General features: G+C 43.8%; 1 protein-coding gene across 2 annotated transcripts in view; it reads left to right on the top strand.

Moving 5' to 3' along the window:
* Window positions 1–19,383, top strand: part of TDRD9 (tudor domain containing 9) — a 331,496-nt gene that overhangs the window by 146,360 nt on the left and 165,753 nt on the right. For both annotated transcript variants that reach the window (XM_088455276.1, XM_088455275.1), the window contains exon 15: window positions 10,407–10,538. In XM_088455276.1, coding sequence (XP_088311402.1) covers window positions 10,407–10,538 — 132 coding nt within the window. The remainder of the gene's footprint in view (window positions 1–10,406; window positions 10,539–19,383) is intronic.

Raw genomic sequence — 19,383 nt, 5'->3', positions numbered from 1 at the left:
CGGAGCTAGAGAGGGCATGCGCGCGCCCGACTGAGAAGGGGGTGTGGTCTTCGGAAAAGGGGGCGTGTCTATAAGACGCGTCCTCTTTTCGTCACTCTTGGGGGCGTGCCCGGCACTTACGGACACGGCGGGCAGCCCCCAAGCCCTGCAGACAGGGAGAATAGATGCCGGGCGCATGCGCCCGGCGTCTATTCTCCGACGGTGACAGTGTCACCGCATGTTTCTCCACCCGCGGGACACTGCGTCCCGCGGGTGAGAACGGCTCCCGCAGGCTGTGAGGGCAGGGTGCTTTTTGCCCTCCTCCTGGAGGGCAGGGCGCCGCGCCCCGCTAAAACAGGCTAGCGGGAATGATATATATATATATATATTCTCCGTCATACACCAGACAGCAAGGGAGTGCAAGTTGGCCCGAGTCTTCAAAATATGTTTATTTGCTGATGATATCCTCCTCACTCTGTCCTCTCCCCAGGTGTCTTTTCCTAAATTGTTCTTCTTACTACCTACAGTAATTTATCTGGTTATAAGATGAACTTTTTGAAAACCAAAGCTCTCCCCTTCTATATACCGTGCTCTCAGTTGGACCTTCTCTAATCCAATTATTCTTTTGCTTGGAGAACTGATGAGGTTAAATATTTAGGAGTATTTATTAAAATGAAACTCCTCCCGCAGCTTCTATATCTATTTCAGACGGTACCGATTAATGTACCTTACAGTTTTCTCTCCCAACTCCACAAATGGTTCGTGCAGTTTGTTTGGAAGAAAAAGATTCTCAGGACCATTTTTTTTTTATTTTTATTTAAATCTATGAAGAGAGACTTCCACTGGTGGTCGAGGGTTCCCAGATGTTAAAATATACTATTGGACTACACACCTTGGCTAGGCTGTGCCATGGTGTACTCCTGCTTCTCTGAGTTGGGTGGAATTAGAGACCGCTGCTTGCAAACTTGTTTCTCTCCCCTCTATGCTGGGGATCTCCTCAAAGCACAGACACTGGGACCCGGCAAAACCCAGCTGAGGCTTGTTCTGGCGAGCAAGGGTTTGGTGGGGATGTGCAGAACTAGTGACTCCTGGACCCTCTGAGTGGGTTGGCGCCAGCGGCTGCGTTATGCAGAGCAGCGAGCCATTACAGAGGACGTTGGCTGGTAGCATGGAATGTATGCGAACAAGGCCACCCTGCTTAACGAAAGCAGGGGTGGCTGGATCTTCAGCAACAGCCTCCTCTCTGGTCCTTTTGAGGGTCAGAGGTGGAGTGAATTTACTCGGTTCCTACCCTAAAAATGAACGGTAACACTCTGTGGTAATGCTACAGGCCAGCACCTGAAAAGAGGGTCTACTGATGACTGCTATGAAGCTCTTCTCTTCCCACTTCTCTCAGGAACGCCATGTGACTGGAAGCCTGGGATAAGTATCTGATAAACGTTGTTTTTTTTTCTATTTAGATAGTTTTCTGTTTCCTCTGTATTATAGACAAATTTGAATCCCAAATTGCGCAAAAGACAAAAACAAGCAGCCTATTAGGAACCAAGGAATATTACCAATTCCTCATAAACATAGCATGAAAAAGACAATGGGTCCTAAAATGGCGCTAATTGTCATAAAGTTCGCTTACATTAGAATAAGTCAATGGTATCAAAGTCCGTCCAGTTCTGTAATGTAAAAAATCCCTGTTGTAGAAATGCGTTGGACCCGGTGTTCTTATCAATCGAAAATTCTTCATTTAATCGTGCATTTCAAAGAAGAAAAGAGAAAAAAATCATAGTGCAACACTGTAATCCAGAAAATACATAGGAATTTATTCAAACATTACACTCACATGGTTTAAAAATTAAAACAGCATATAGCCACAAAAAGTGGTAACTCCAAAATAATGTCTGCTGACAAGAGATTTTTTCACCGTAATTGATACTCCAAATGTATCAGGTTCTCACCGGTCCCGGGCAGCCAGGGTCCCTGAATGTAATGGAGGATGGTAAATCAAATGGTGATCCAGCAGTACACATAGAAAGGTCCTTTCTCACCATGGGCTTAACATGTTTCGGACGCTCTGGTCCTTCCTCAGAAGCCTAATGGTGAGTCTTCACAATATGGTTTAAATACCCCATAAACCACTCCCCTGGGGTGTATCCATTCAATTTTCCCGCACTTCCGCTAACCGGAAGTGCGTCATCACATGCATCCCGCGAACTGGAAGTGCGTCATCCAAAATGGCCGTGGCACTTCCGGTTTCGCGGAGATCCTGCGTTCCATAAACAGGAAGTGAACAATTATGAACACCAACCCAGCATTCAGTTTCCATGGAGACGAGGAGTATAAGTTTCAGGAACGTTGATAGGCAATGTAAAAAAACTCCGTGGTAACGTCCAAACATAATTCATTAATAGTCCATATAGAAAAGAAGAGAAAGAAGGAATATATCAAATTCAGACAGATTATACTTTTAAAAGCGCATATTTAAAATAAAATTTGGGAAGACAAAATAAAAATTAGCTGATATTAAGCTAATATTTAAAAAAATTAAGATTATAAAAAGCACTTAATTTCAAAATCCCCATTGAGGCCATTAGGTACCAAAGTTTTTAATTTGTATATCCAACGCATCTCGGCTTGTGATAATCTTACACTCAAATCTTTTGACCTCCAAGAAGAAGAAAGTGCTTGTATACCCCAAAAAGTCTTAATACAACATTCATTTAGATTGTGTTTCTTTTTAAAATGCGCTGAAACAGTATGGGTATCCAACCCTTTTCTGATGTTGTATATATGCTCAGAAAGGCGAACTTTCAGGCTCCTACTAGTCTTGCCTATATATACAAGTCCACATTGACATTCAAGAGCATAAATAACATTTTGCGTATGACAGGTTATAAATTCTTTGATGGGATATTTATAGCCATTAATAATAAAATCACAAATTTTCCGGTCCCCTTTTACTGTTCTACACATTAAACAACTTCCGCAGCGATGAAAACCTCTAGAGCGGATACTAATACGTTTTTCATCCTCTAGACTACTCCTTACTAGAGTATCTTTTAAAGAAGGAGCTCTCCTATAAATAAATGTGGGGTAATCAGGAATTTTGGTACCAATTACTGGATCATTCTTCAAGATAGACCAATTATGTTTAAAAATTCGCTCAACTGCCTTAAATTCAGAATTATATTGGCTAAAGAATGCCCACTCAAATTTATTGTCTTTCTCAGGTTTGTTAACACTTGTCAAAAGGCTCAATCTATCACACGTTTCCACTTTCTTTCTTGCTCGTTCAATGGTCTTAGCGTCATAACCCTTTTTAAGGAAACGATTCGCCATTTCAGTAGTTTGAAAGTCACAGACATCCTGTTCTGTACAATTTCTTTTTACCCTTAAGAATTGGCTGAAAGGAATACCTTCCAGCCAATTCCTATGGTGCTGACTTGATCTTTCAATGTAGCCATTGGAGTCTGTGGGCTTTCTATGATTTTTAGTATATATAGCACCTTCTTTAATATAAATTATTTAAATCTAAAAACACAATTTCACTGCTACTTATACTAAAAGTAAACTTAATATTGAAATCATTCATATTTAATTTATCGCAAAAAATGGAGAGTTCATCTTTTGAACCTCTCCAAATAAAAAGAACATCGTCTATATATCTCATCCAGGATACCAGGCCCGCCCCCAGTTGTCTATCTTGCCAAATGTTTTGTTCCTCCCAGAATGCCATAAAGAGGTTGGCATAACTGGGGGCGAACCTGGTACCCATAGCCGTCCCGATTTGTTGTAAAAAATATGTTCCATTAAAATAAAAATAATTATTTTTTAAAATGAATAAAATACTTTCCAGTATAAAATTCTTTAAATCGGAAGAATAATCGGTCTGATCTAAAAAATATGATGTAGCTTGTAACCCTTTTTCAGGTTTAATAATGGTATATAAAGTACTAACATCAGCACTGACCAAAAATGAATCCTCTTCCCACTGTAAATTCATTAATTTGTTTAATACATCATTTGTATCTTTCAGGAACGCTCTAGTATTTTTCACTATAGGTTGAAGAAGCGAATCAATAAAAGCGGATAGGTTTGAAGTTATGCTATTAACGCCTGATACTATTGGCCTTCCCGGAGGGTTCAAAGAGTCTTTATGGACCTTCGGCAACATATATATTGTTGGTGTCGATGGACATTTAATATTAATAAAGTCAGATTCTGATTTTGTAATAACCTGTCTCTCAACTCCTTTATTTGTTAATTCTATCAAGGATTGTATTATTTTGTTAGTCGGATCACCTTTCAATTTTTTATATGTATCTCCCATCGTTAGATGTTTTTCAATCAAATCTATATACCACTCCTTCTCCATTAGCACAACTCCCCCCCCCTTTATCCGCAGGTTTGATAACTAATTCTTTATTATTTTTCAAACCCTGTAAAGCTATATATTCTTTCTTTGTTAAATTACACTTAGACTTCTTCCTATAGTTCTGGAGTTTATTAGTTTCCTCACTGACAATTTTATTAAAACATTCTATAAATGGTCCTTCTCTCAGGAACGCCATGTGACTGGAAGCCTGGGATAAGTATCTGATAAACGTTGTTTTTTTTTCTATTTAGATAGTTTTCTGTTTCCTCTGTATGTATGAGGTGTAAACACTCAGTAAAATATTGCATTTTGTGGAATTTTCTCCTTATTGTGATATTTGTAAAATGTCTGAGAGGGAGTTCTTCTCTGGCCAATCCTGGAGGAGGGAGATTTAGTGTGCATCTTTTTTTGTACACGTGGCAAGACTAAATTACCTAGTGGCGCATGCTCGTTCTATTTGCGAAAATGCCAGCACTGAGAATGTACCATCTTTGGGGCTCTTATACAGTTTCACATAAAAGAAGCTATAGATGTGTCCAGTCAGGGTAGCTGATGCTCAGTTGACTAAAATACACCAGTCTTGGACCATGGGGTCCTCTGAAGTCCCAGTTTGGGCCAGGGCAACAGAGCGCTACTTTACACTTGAGAGGACGTTCTCTTTGCAAGAGAAATAGTTTTTTAAAGCATTTGCTTGTGAAGGATTCCAGTATCCTTTATAGAAGAGGGAACATGTATTTATGGAGTGAGTGACCTGGTCAAATTAGTGCATCAGGTCTTGGACCATAGGGATTTTGATAATCTGGAAAAATCCAGGTGATTTCTTTTATCTTCACAATTATATTTGGTAGTTGAATAATCGCTTAATACTGAGAGGTTTCGGATCTCAAACAGGTTCTGCAATGTGTCAAAACGGCAAGCTAGCATACAGGGAGAAGTCCCTAGAGATTGAGGTGTGATTCCCGCCCCCTGTCTATATTTATGATTATGTTGAACAAAAAAAATGCGATCAGATTGGCTGGACGAAACTCATTGGTCCACGTCCCCCGCACACCCCCCTGGTAAGCTCTCGCCAGGAGCTCAGCTAGGGGGTGAGAAGGTTATCGTGACGGCGGCTTATTACACTCCAAGCATGCGCCGAGCGCACAAGGGCTTCGAGACACCCACCCCCCTGGAACTTGCTAACACAGTGCAGGACTCTACAAGCGTACTAAGGGAACCCCAGAATACCTCAAAGTAAGGCGAGAGCCAGAAAAAGAGATAATGAGCGATATACTTCTGATCATTGCCCCTAGCATTAAAGGGATTAAAAGCTTACTGCACATTCTATACAAAGGAAGAGAAAAAGGCACTTTAATTTTGCATCTGATGGACTAATCTTTATGCTGACTTGGACATCCTGCACTATTTTTATATGTTTATGATATTGTCTTACTATAACTGTTCTTACCTTCTATATGCTTTTTATCTGGAAATATTATTTTTTATTCTGCATTTTAAACCATTTTAATAATTTGATTGGGACTATACATGTTTTTTGTTTTAGCTTTATAATTACTGACCTCTCCAATAAATAGCTGTTTAGATATGCATAATCTCTTTTCATGCGCCCGCAAAACCCTCCCTCTGTTTTTAAGGGAGACGTTCCTGTAGTTCGTTGATCTAAGGCCAAGGCTTTATCTGTTTCCGCACGGGGCTTCTTTAAAAAGGGTTAGGGTCAGACTGTAAATATGATGGTATTTTGAATCTGTTTTTGTATCTCCCTTACTATCACAGAGCAGCTCAAAGTAGGAGCAGATTCTGATTACCACTACATCCATTCTTTGGTTAAAGTATTGGTATGCGGATTGCGACTCCAGGAAAGATCACCTTTTTTGAAGGAAAGCTTATTGGCTTCAAGCTAGTTAAGGCTACAACAGAAATTATTTTTAAATCTAAGATTCGGTATTTTCTTCCACCCTTTTAACAGAGGCAGTCATATTCATTCTTTTGGACCAGGGAGAAGGAAAACAAATCAATCAAAATTTATTGTCACATCCACATGTGTCAGCTTAATTGTAGTGCAAGATACTCAGTCAGATAAATTACATAAAATCCAGCAAAATTTAAACTATTTGCGGTAGGGAAAAAAACTGTTCCGCATTCTACTAGTTCGACAACTAATACATCTAAAACGCTTACCAGAAGGCAATAAAGAATGACATGGGTGGCTAAAATCGGCGACAATCTTATTTGCTTTCGAAACACACATTTTAGTGTAAATATCTTCTAATCTAGGTCGGGATAAAAATTTACGAGTAATGGCCTAGACAACCCACTTGCTGAGCCTTCCCCACCACTGATGACATATGTGAAGACCATGATAAGTCATCAGAAAAATTAATTCCAAGAAACTTGAACCCACTAACCCTCTCCACCTCAGAGCCGTTCAAAAATAGGGGTCTGGGGGGCACTTTTCCTAGACCACCTAAAATCTACCACAACCGCCTTAGTTTTTTCTTGCTATTCAACAGCGGCTTATTGTCCTCATCCCACTTAACAAGTTGATCCACCTCCGCTCTATAATTATCCTCATCCCCGTCACTGATCAGACTCACTATCGTGGTGTCATTAGCAAATATTACAATAGAATTTGATTCCGAACTAGAGAGACAATCCGATGTGTACAAGGAGTCAAGGAAGGGACTCAATACGCAACCTTGAGGAACTCCTATATTCACAATTGGGGACGATAGCAGATCTCCCAACCTAATCGACCACGAAAGGTCAGTCAAGAAATCCCAACAGCCAATTACAAATAAACACGTCAAAACTAATTGCCTGGAGTTACGCAATTAGCAAGGACAGTACAACAGTATTAAAGGCAGAGCTGTAGTACATAACACCTTATGGAGAACCATAAGGGTAGTATCCTTAGTAGATCTATATGCTAATTAATAACTATCAAAAATATCTGGGATGCCACCTTTAAGGCGTACCAAAACCAATCGCTCAAAGCACTTTATAATCAGTGATGTAAGGGGATGTAAGGGCAATGGGACGAAAGTCATTTACACCAGAAATAGACGTGGTTTTAGGAACGGGGACAATAGTAGTGGTTTTAAAATATCTAGGGACAATACCTTGAGTAAGTGATAGATTGAAAATCATCATGAGGATACCTGATAATTGATAAGCACACTCGCGTAATACCTTCCCTGGTGTGCAGTCCAGACCGGCAGCCTTCCTAGCATGTGTTTTCCGCAAACAAGACCAAAAATCAGACTCCGTTAAGTTCCAGGAACTAACTGATGAGTCACTAATTATCACTACAGGAGTATAATCCGCAACCTCAAACCTAGCATAAAACTTATTGAACTCATCAACCGATGGGCCACCTGCCTTAAGAAAGCCCGAATTTGAAACCTTATAATCGGTTAAGTGCTTAATCCCCTGCCACATAGACCTAGAATCACCAGATTCCCTAAAGTGACACTCGATCCTATTAGAGTAAGCCTCCTTGGCCAGTCTAATGCCCTTCCTCAAATTCGACAGGGCAGCTTTATACGCTGCGCAATCCTTCAATCTAAAGGCAATATGTCTAGCACTCAACATAGGATGTACATCGCCATTCATCCAAGGTTTATCATTAGGGGATTAAACATATAGCCTTTTTGTATGTTACACTTTCCATACAGCAATACAAATACAATAGGACCAATGAGGCTAACAGATCCACATTAATATTATAACCCACTCTGGCCTCCTATAAAAACAAATCCCAATCAGTACATTCCAAGCAGCTCTGAAGTTCCAATAAAGCCCCCTTAGGCCAAACTGTAATATTCCTAATAACCGGACCAGACCGCCTAATCAGAGAATAATACTTAGGCACCAAAAAGAAGAATAGGTGATCAGACTGCCCAATATGGGAGCACAGAAGGGTTTTATAAGAGTTACTGATATTAGTATAAACATGGTCCATTGTATTAACACCACGCGTTGGTAGCTCCACATTCTGGGTGAACTTTGGTAGGACCGATTTCAAATTAGCCTGATTCAAGTCCCCAGCGACGACAAAGGCACAGTCCGGGTGTGCAGACAGTTGTTTAGAAAACGAATTAAACAAAATATCCAAGGCCATGGTGACATTGCCCTCAGGCGGGATATAAACTGCTGCCAACATAACCACAGAAAACGCCCAGGGCAAATAAAATGTCCTGCACTTCAGAAGCATCAACTCCACATCAGCTGAACAGTGTGACTCAATTTTAACAGCGTCCGTGCACCACTTATGGACATATACACAGTCCACAACCACCTTTTCTTTCCAGACTCTAAGGTCCTCTCAGCCCGGAACAGAGTTCTTTCAGGTAACTGGAAGTGGTGATCAGGATCATTTTCACTTAGCCAAGACATAGTCAATATTAGTAAGGAATAATTTTTAAGACTGATTGCAGTAGGATCATCCATCTTGTTAGGAAGAGATCTGACATTAGCTAAGAATAAACTTCGGAGTGAGGGGTTAAATGGATGAGACCTAATGGTTCATACACACGGTCAGATTTGTCAGATCATCGATTTCATTGAACGATTTCATCAACTATTTTAACGATTTTGTGAACAATTTCTGACAGTATTAAGATTTAATGAAATCATCCAATTCTTACTGCAAGCACTCGATGTCCGATATCGTTATCGGACATGCGGGAACGTGCATCGTTGGTCGATGCATGCCCAGCATGTCAAAGATATGAACGATCTTTGCAATCATTATCGTTCAGATAATGACTGTGTATGCAGCATAATGGAGCATACACACGGTCAGATTTGTCAGACTTGTCAGATGAACGATTAAACGATTTGAACGATTTTACCAAAGTTTTGAACGATTGAACGATTTTTGACTGCATTAAAATGAATGGAATCGTCCAAGTCTGACTGCAAACACATCAGATGTCAGAAATCGTTATCTGACCATCGGGAACGCGCATCGTTGATCGTCCATCGTTCAGGCATGTCAGGTATGAACGATTTTCCTTCAGATATGAACGACTGAACGATTTTTAAATCGTTATCGTTCATATCTGAAGGAAAAATCTGACTGTGTGTATGCACAGTAAGTCTCAACTGTATGCCAACTCTTACCATCGCAGGCAAAAAAAAGGGCTATCGCTGGAACTGTCCCTGGTTCCACAGCCAAAACTGCCTCCACCTTGACCCCTATTCCGGATTCAGTATCTCCAACTTTGCCCTCTTGGCCATGAGAATAGCTTCCACCTGCTTCACCGGTATCAGCGCCTGCAACTCCATCCAGAATTACCAGGAGTCTGTCACCTTATATGGTGGCGCTGGCAGCGTCATCAGGCCAGGACGTCAGGAAGGAGGACCCCACCAGAGGGACCCACAGGCACCATACCGCGACCAGCTTCCACGGACCCTGGACCCCGCAACTCCGATAGCAGGTTCGACTGGAGCTGCGCTGGAGACACGCCAGGAACAAGGGGTAGAACAGGAGCATCCACAGACCTAGTCCCCGAGCACCAACTGAGTACAGCAGCCGCAGCGTCTCGATACGCCACCATTGTTCCTGACCACTTGAAAGACCCATAGTGTAATTTAGAAACCATTTAATCCACAAGACTAAACAATCCACAAAACAATGAGAACAATCCGGTTTAACACTGAAAAAAAAAAAAAAAGGCTATCTAGATAGGTGGCAGATCACTTGGTCTCTACTATAAAGCTCTTCCAAATAAGTAAAATAGTTCAAATTGGTCCAATAACTAAACTGCCCATGCACTTAAATCCACTTGGGGAGAAAATAGATTATGACTGTATGTTCTCCTCGTATTTTCGTGTGCGTTTAAGTAATGGATAATTATAATCATGGGCAAGCTTCTGTTATAAAATGTCTGATTTTGTTTGTCAAGTCTTATTAACAAAACTTTAGTAACAAGCATAACAATTGATGAAAAAAAAGTATTTTTTTTTTTTTTTTCCCCTCCTTTCCTCCCCCCTACAACTGTGCTATTCAGTTCAAGCCATGTTCTTTACTGTTTCTTGTCATTGTTATGTCCTTCAGCGAACCCCTTTGGGAAGCACAATTTTGAAGGTGAAAGTCCTTGACATGGGTGAGCCTAGAGCAATGCTGGCTACAGCTCTCTCCCCACCTAATGTTTCTGACATTGAACGCACCATACTTTTGCTCAAGGAGGTAAGTGTCTTATTATGTCAATGGCTTTTCAAATCACATTCTCCTTTTTAAATAATTTAAAAAATCATGAGTACATCTGATATATATATTACTGTCCCTTATAATTGTGATGGACATAGTTTATGTATGGCGCTGCAAACAAAAATCTGCAGGTCTGGAGTTACTAGAAATGCGGTATACAGCTGGAGGATCTGTTACAGGTTGATCTCAAAGTGCCTCTTGTCTTTTTAAAGGCAGGGCATTAATATAAAAAAAGTTGTTGGAAGGACCAATGTCAATGTTGCCTTGCCATCTGGCCATTAGTGGAGAAACTACTTAGGCTGGGTACACACTAAGCAACCGGCCAATGCGGCTGGTGCCGATGAACGATATATCGGGTGGGTATTACACACTGCACGATCTGTTGAACGACCACCCAATATATTGTTCACCGGCACCAGTGACTTTGCCGGCTTTGGCAGCCGGGTTGCTTCATTGGCTATGCATGCAGGCCGATGGAACAACCTTGTTGAACGGCCCGCGGGAGCGTACAAAGGGGGTCATTCAGACCCGCTCGCGAGCAAAGGACGCTCGCAAGCGGGTCGATGTTTGCCGAATACGCATGCGCATGACTGGGGGAGCTCCGTCGTGCGCATGCGCGAGACCCGGCGAGCGATGAGGAATACGTCGCTCGGGGTCTCGCACCAAAGGGGGCGTGCTGTCGATGGTGACTGACAGCACGCCCCCTTTGGTGGGCGTGCCGGGGGCGTGGCTGCCAGACGGAGGCGTTCCCGTCTGAGTCCGGCCCCACTGACATCAGTAATGATGTCAGTGGGAGTGATTTTGGCTCTGATAGAGCCAAAATCACTCCTGGGCTCGCGGCAGCAAGACCCTACCGCAGGGTCTCGTCGCAAGCCTGATGGTCAAAGACCATCGCGACCATCTTCATGGCTGCGTGGGATCGAACGACATGTCTAGTGTGTACCCGGGTTAAGGGTCTGCTAATAATTCACCTAAAGATGTCTAAACATATCAAAGTACTAAAATATTTTTACACCCGACTTATTTAAACTTTACTAATGGGAATGGGTCCCTTTTCTTGCACACATTAACCTTGATAAACCTGCCAAATGTTTGTGTTGCTTGGGCATCTCTAGTTTGCTTATGATAAGCTACAGTCTCTCTGTAGCCTTTACTTCTCTAAGGGAAGTTATGGGTTTACCAATTAAATGCTGCTGCCCCCACACTTTTATTGTTGCTCTGTATCAGCAGTACCAGCACCTGCTACCACACCCCTAGAAGACTTTGTGTGAGATTGCGAGCTGGTAGCTGGCTGACATGCTAGCAAGTACATCGCACAATTATGAGCGCTTTGCTCTATTTGTTAAGAGTTTGATTACTTTGGCATCTGAGGTTTGATTGGGACTAGGTAGGAGATCTTATAAAAAATAATTTTATGTAAAGGTTGCTAAGATAAAGGAGGCTGCTGTGTGGAATCTGCAGAACCTAGTTATCTGTATAACAGACAGAACTATAAAACAAATCTCCTTCTTAGTCCTCAATAAAGCATTTTGTTATATTGAAGTGCTGAATCGAAAAATATTTTTGGCAAATGCTACTTAATTTATATCAGCCATTTATAGTCTGTATTAAGACAGGACTTTATTTTAATTCCTAAAGTGATGGTATGCTACCATCTCTCACGGTTTTAGTCTTCTTTTTTTTTTTTTTGCCGGTCTTTGTAGTGGAATAGTCTTTGTAGTGGAATAAGATTTATCTATATCCTAGACCACAGTTTCTCAAACTCTGTCCTCAGTATGAATTCCTAATGATCTATACACCCTAAATGTCGCTATTTAGCGTTATAAGTCGCACAAGAATTAATTGCTTTCCTGACTTTGATTGTGGTTCCAAAGCACAAAAAAATTATTCAACAAAAAGCATATAGTTACACGCTGTGATCTAAATATAATTAGCGCAAACAAATTATACAATCACTAGGTAGTCGAATACATACGCATGCGCTCTGGATCCAGATTTCCGGCATCAAAGGTGAAGCCTCCGTCAATGGCAAGAAAATGATGACTAACTATCAGATTCAGAGTGCCTGTTTATGTACCCTTACAGAGATAGGCAATACAATAGAACAAGTTGGCATAATCCCATTGGTTCTTCTTCCTGGTTCTTCTGTTACGATACAGTTCATAGGTCAGTTTGCATTCTAATAGTTCAGCCTCCAACAGCCCTTTGTGTCCGTTTTCCCGCCGAAGAACAAGTCTAAACTGGCTAATAACTACATTAACAGAGTATATTTCAATGCCTATCTCTCTATGCTCCATAATTCTCAGACACATGTTGCAATTTCCTTGCCGATGGAACCGGAAGTCTGCAAATAAACAGTGGTTCAGAATAGCGCCAAACACGGTCTGTTTATCCCGTACTAAACCCTAGATATTAAAATACCTGCATTCCACAATAGATTTGATAACATATAAAACCTTTTAATAACCTTAATGCTAGGGAAACTTTCTATGTAAGTGTGCAATATGTAAGTGTAAGGATATTAAGAAAAGACGCTAGTTAGCGTTGTGCGTCTACGTGTTTTGTGGAGTGCACCGTGGCACGTGTTTTGCAGGGTTGTTCATATTATTTTTTAGTAAATGTATGTACTTATATAATGAGGATTTTTAATAGTGTTCTATTGCGAAGGAATCGCATGATGCTAAATAATATCGCTGTATGTACTGATATTGTGTGAGATTCGCTAAAATGGCGCTGGGCGTCTTGTTGATTTTAATTTTAACAGATTGTCTCAGCCAATTATCCGGCTTCGACATCAGGACCCCAAACTGCATGTTTTCCAGGTCTCCTCACAGAATCACAAGTGAAATAATTAGATCTGTGGATCTTTTAAAATGTCAGTGAGTAAAGAACACACCTGTGCACCTGCTGGATGACCTGTAAAACGTGGGGTCCTGAGGACAGAGTTTGAGAACCACTGTCCTAGACGCTCCTTACTGAACTCCCTATTTGGACATTGAAAGGCGTTACAACTTGTTAGGGTTTCTACATATTGATCTATATCATTCCTGTGCGATTTTTCTCTTTATACCATTGTAATTTGTACCTCCATTGCTTTCTACCATTGCATCACATTCAAACAATTTCACATTGTTTATTTTAATATTATATTACTGAACCCATAGCAGCTGTGGACTGTTCTTCTTCATAATATGCTATTGTAGCTGTGCCTATATATTTACAAGGGGTTGGGTACAGGATGCCGGCACTTGGGATCCCGGCGGTCAGAATCTCGACAGCGGCAACCCGACAGGGTTAAGATGCAGACACCTGTCGGTCAGTATCCCAACCCTCTCCCTCCTCCTAACCCATCCCCCTATCCCCAGTACTTACCGTCAGGATGCTGGCGCTGGGATTCGGACAGGTATTCTAAGCATCGGCAAACAGTCTGTTGGCATTATAACTACGTCCCTTTACCAGCATTGATCTTTTTATCTGCACTTGTGCCATTTTAACTGCAGTGTCTGTATCTCACCCTCCATTACTACTATATTGTATCATCAATTTTTCCAATCCCCCCCCCACCTCAGCAGCTTCTGAGCGCACTTCTACCATCTGTACCCACCTCTGTCCTCTCCCTAGTCACCTCCCCTCCCACCTATCTGGTACTCCCCTCCCATTCTCCGTTCCTCCATTTTCCATCACCTCGCGCCATGGTCCTGCTATACTCCACCTAAGCCATGCACCCTCCTTTCTCTCCCAGTGACCTCTCCTCACCTGCACTCAGATCACACTAAACTCCCTCCTTGCCCTCCACCTGCAGTTTCTTCTTCGGGGTCCATGGGGTCCACAGCCATCACATTGGGGTTTATGGATTCATCCAGGCACCAAACAGTTAATCCACGCTCTCAGCTCCCAGGATGCACTAGGTCCTCCCCCATATACCCCGTCCCTGGTCACAGGGCGTCAGTGTACTGTTTGGTGCGAGAAGGCACCGTGCTAGCAGTGGGACTGCAGGGGGAGGGTGGCCGGCCTTGTCAGTTGCCGGGTGGTCCATACAGCATAGGGGAGGCACGCTTCCCCGGCGGCCCCTCCCCCAACCCGAACTACGGCCCTCCTGAGGTCCCGCTTTTGGGTTGCTCCACCCAGCCTTCCTATTTAAGTCAGCTACAGACCACTCTCAGTGCTCTCTATGGCTGTTGCTCAGGAAGTATTGGGTCAGTCTCCCTGTATACTTCTCCTTTGGCATCATTTATACTGAAGCTCCATATATGCTACTAGGCTTTGCTAATTATAGTGCATGGGAACCTAAACAAATTGCATAGACTCCGCTAAGTATACATACATTGTTTTGTGACCTGTTGAAACTGTGTGTATGTATTGTTTACATTTCATTACTGTTTCTCTCCCTGCAGCCAGTGGGTGGGGTCACATGTATATTTAGATTTAGACTTTAAAATATGTCAAAAGATTCTGAAAGGCAGGTGGCTGAGGCCCCTCTTTTGATATCCTGTAAGGCAGGCTTGTCCTCTCAGGACTTTGTGCAAAATGGCTTATGTGTTCGTTGTTTTAGAGAGTCTCCACAGCAATCAAATTTGCCGCCATCGGGTCAGGAACCTCCTTGGGCAGCTTTTTCCCAGATCATGGCCCAGGTGGCCGAAAGATTGGCAGTTCCAGCTGCTCAAGGGTAAGAGTTCGGCAGCCATTGCAGCCAGCTGTATTTATGCCTCCTATATTGTCTTGGATGGATATGTATGCGCAGGGGCAAGCAGGCCCTTCGTCGTCTTTGGCTTTTCAGCAGCCGCTTCAGATAGCCAAACCAGTACAGCCAAAAGCTAGAAGACATTTGGCTACACAGGCAAATCACGACACAGATTCTGATTTGTCTTCCGAGGAGGATGAAGTATCCTCTCAGGGGTCTCTCTCCATAGAAGAGGGGGATCTTTTTCCAGTGGCTGATGTCCCATTCTTAATTAGGGCGGTCAAAGCGGTTTTGAATATCGAGGAGGCAGAGCCTATACATAAGAAGGCTCCTGTGTTTAAGTGCCAGAGGGTGGTTAAAGCGGAGTTTCCCGGGTCGGAGCATTTATCGGAACTTTTGGGCGAAGCTTGGAAAGCTCCGGACAAAAGGTTCCATGTGGCTAAAAAGATTTCGGCTTTATATCAGTTTTCTTCTCAGCGGTGTTCTAAATGGGAGGTTCCACCATCAGTGGATACGCATGTGGTACATTTAATGAAGTCTTCCACTTTACCAGTACCTTCAGCCTGTTCCCTTAAACATCCTACTGATAAGAGGCTGGAGGGTTGCCTTAAGACGATTTTTTCAATCTCAGGGGCAGCTACCCGGCCAGCAATGGCCTGGGTGGCTAGAGCCATTGAAGAATGGATGAAGGCTTTGGCCAAATCCTTGCCTGAGTTGTCTAAAGAACAGCAGGATATAGTTTCCTATGTGAAGGAGGCTTCTTACCTTGGAGAGGCAGCTCTAGATGCAGGGATATTGTCCGCCAGAGCTTCAGCAGCCTCTGTAGTCGCTCGTAGAGAATTATGGTTAAGAGATTGGAAGGCTGATTCAGGGTCCAAGAGGGCCTTAAAGTCTCTACCCTTCACAGGTGGAGTCCTTTTCGGCTCGGAATTGGACAAAATTGTAGCCTCGGTGGCAGCCTCCAAGGCTGCAGGGTTACCCTCAGCATCAGGTCCTAGACAAAGGTCTTCTTCCTTTCGGCCTCAGGGGAAGGTCAGAGGTCAGCCCTTTGGTAGAGCAATTTTTGGTAGAAAACAATCACCTAAAAAGCCCTGGCAAACCAAACGCCTGGGTTCCAAGCCTCAGGATAAACCCATGGCCTGTTGGGGCGGGCCTCCCCCTGGGGGATCCCAGGGTAGGATGCCGACTTCTTCGGTTTTCGAACATCTGGCATCTCACAACAACAGATGCCTGGGTTCGTTAAGTAGTTTCCCATGGTTATGCCCTAACGTTTTGGAGAAGTCCGCACCAAAGGTTTTTTCCGTACCCCAGCCTGTGGGGTCGGTGAAAGCGTTGGCTATACAGCAAGCTGTTCACTCCCTGCTGAAAACAGGGGTGATCGTCCAAGTGTCACAGGAACAGGTTCAAAAGGGGTTTTATTTCAACCTGTTTCTGGTTCGGAAGCCAAATGGGTCTTTCTGACCAATTCTAAATCTAATACGTTCATACGAGTACCCAAGTTTCATATGGAGACACTGAAGTCAATAGTATTAGCCTTGGAACCAGGGAACTTCATGGTATCCCTCGATATTCAAGACGCTAATGTACATGTGCCCATTGTGGTATCCCATCAACAGTTTCTGCGGTTTGCAGTAGGGCAGGACCATTTTCAGTTTCAGGCATTACCGTTCGGCCTGTACACAGCCCCTCTGGTTTTTACCAAAGTCATGGCGGTGATAATGGTAGCCCTCAGGCGCCAGGGCATCAGAGTTTTGCCTTACTTAGACGATCTCCTTCTGCTAGGGCAATCTCCGCAGGAGTTGATGAGGCATCTCGAGGTGACAATCTCTTGTTTGCAGAGGCACGGTTGGATTGTGAACTGGAAGAAATCCTTCCTTCAACCAGCACAATAGTTGGTGCACTTAGGAGCACGACTGGACTCTGTAAAGCAGAGATTGTATTTATCGGAAGAGAAGATTGCGGTCCTACAGGGGCGCATACGCAATCTTTTACACAACAGACGAGTATCAGTGCATGCGGCCATGCGAGTGCTGGGGTCAATGGTATCCACCTTCAGCATGGTGCAATATGCACAGTTCCACTCCCGGCCATTGCAACGGTGGATTCTCTCACGCTGGAACAGGGATTATCGGTCGATAAAATCTCAGAAGATCTACCTCTCCCCAAAGGTCAGGTTGTCCCTGTCTTGGTGGTTACGGACTTACCACCTCAACCAGGGTCGGCCGGTTTGGATATCGGATTGGACTCTCCTCTCCACCGATGCCAGTCTTCGGGGTTGGGGAGCAGTGTCAGGCCCGCATGTCTTCCAGGGAAGACTGACAAGGGCAGAAAGTTGTCTGCCTATATATGTACTGGAACTGAGGGCAGTTTTCAGGGCATTGGTACAAGTCCAGGATGTTGTGCATGGCAAGCCGGTGCAAGTACAGTCCGACAATGTTACCACAGTAGCTTACCTAAATCGGCAGGGGGCATCCGAAGTCGGAGAGCCACGGCAGAAGTGTCAAGGATCCTAGTATGGGCAGAACGTCATCTTCCTGCGATAACGGCAAAATGTGGAAGTAGACTTTCTAAGTCGGCAGGACATAGACGCAGGATAGTCGGCTCTCCACCCGCAGGTATTCCAGGTCTTGGTGGACAGATGGGGTCTTCCAGAGATAGACCTTATGGCCTCAAATCGCAACCACAAGGTCCCCAGGTACAGGTCCAGAACCAGGGACCCACGAGCAGACTTCACGGATGCGTTGTCCGTAAGGTGGAAGTTCGGGCTGGCGTATCTTTTTCCGCCTCTAGCTCTTCTTCCCAGGGTGGTCAGAAAACTCAAACAAGAAGACACCATGGTGATATTGATGGCCCCTGCTTGGCCCAGGCGCCATTGGTTTACCGATCTACAAAACCTCTCAGTGGACACGCCTTGGCCACTTCCTCTCAGGCGACATCTGCTGCTGCGGGGTCCCTGCTGGTATCCGGGTCTTCCTCTGTTAGCTTTGACGGCATGGCTCTTGAAGCCTCCGTTTTAAGAGCCAAAGGGTTGTCAGAGCCAGTAATAAAGACCATGATGAGGGCACGAAAGCCTTCTTCGGCCCAGGTTTACTATAGGGTTTGGCGTTCTTTTTTTCAGTGGTGTAAACTGAGAAAATATCCTAGTGTGTTTAGGATCTCCTGAGTACTCACTTTTTTCCAGTCAGGGTTAGAGCGGGGTCTTTGTCTGGCCTCCCTAAGTGCAGGCCTCTGCGCTTGGAGTTTGGTTCCAGCGTAGGGTTGCTTCATTGCCTGATGTAAAAAACCTTTTTTCAGGGAGTTTTGAGGGTGCAGCCTCCATTTGTTCCTCCGGTAGCACCATGGGACTTGTCTTTAGTTCTTAAAGCTTTACAGGCTTCCCCCTTTGAGCCATTGGAGTAGGTAGATCTCAAATGGTTAACAGCAAAAACAATTTTTCTTTTGGCCATCGCTTCTGCTCGTAGGGTGTCTGACCTGGCAGCCTTGTCAGTTCGCTCTCCTTTTCTAGTTTTCCATCAGGATAGAGCGGTGCTGCGGAACCGAGAAGGATATCTCCCTAAGGTGGTATCACGATTTCATATAAACTAAGAAATTGTGGTCCCAGCTTTTCATGTGTCAGGGCTGTCCTTAGGTGAGGCTTCCCTGGATGTTGTGCGGGCTTTACGTATTTACGTGGAGCGCACCAGCAAATTGAGGAAGTCTGATTCTCTTTGTTCTTTATGGCTGCCAGAAGCTGGGATGGCCCCCATAAGCGGGGATGGCCGGCCAATAAGCAGACTTTAGCAAGATGGCTTCGTATGACCATATCACAGGCTTATACTCAGGTGGGTCGTAGGGTGCCAGACTCGATCAGGGCGCACACTACGCGGTCTGTGGGTCCTTCATGGGCAGCCCGCTGGGGCGCGTCTGCGGAACAATTGTGTAAGGCAGCCACGTGGTCGTCTGTCCACACCTTTATAAAATATTATGCATTTCACACCTTTGCCTCTCAGGATGCCTCCTTTGGGCGCAGGATCCTCCTTCAGAGACACAGGAGCGTTCCCGCCCTTAGGGGTACTGCTTGGGTATATCCCCAATGTGATGGCTGTGGACCCCATGGACCCCGAAGAAGAAAATAGGAGTTATGGTATGACATACCTTTGTTAA

Source organism: Taudactylus pleione, unplaced genomic scaffold (assembly GCF_031769625.1).
Source record: "Taudactylus pleione unplaced genomic scaffold, aTauple2 ptg000652l, whole genome shotgun sequence".
In the NCBI taxonomy this organism is placed as follows: Eukaryota; Metazoa; Chordata; class Amphibia; order Anura; family Myobatrachidae; genus Taudactylus; species Taudactylus pleione.
Note: the sequence above shows the minus strand (reverse complement) of the source record. Positions and strands in the feature narration are given on the sequence as shown.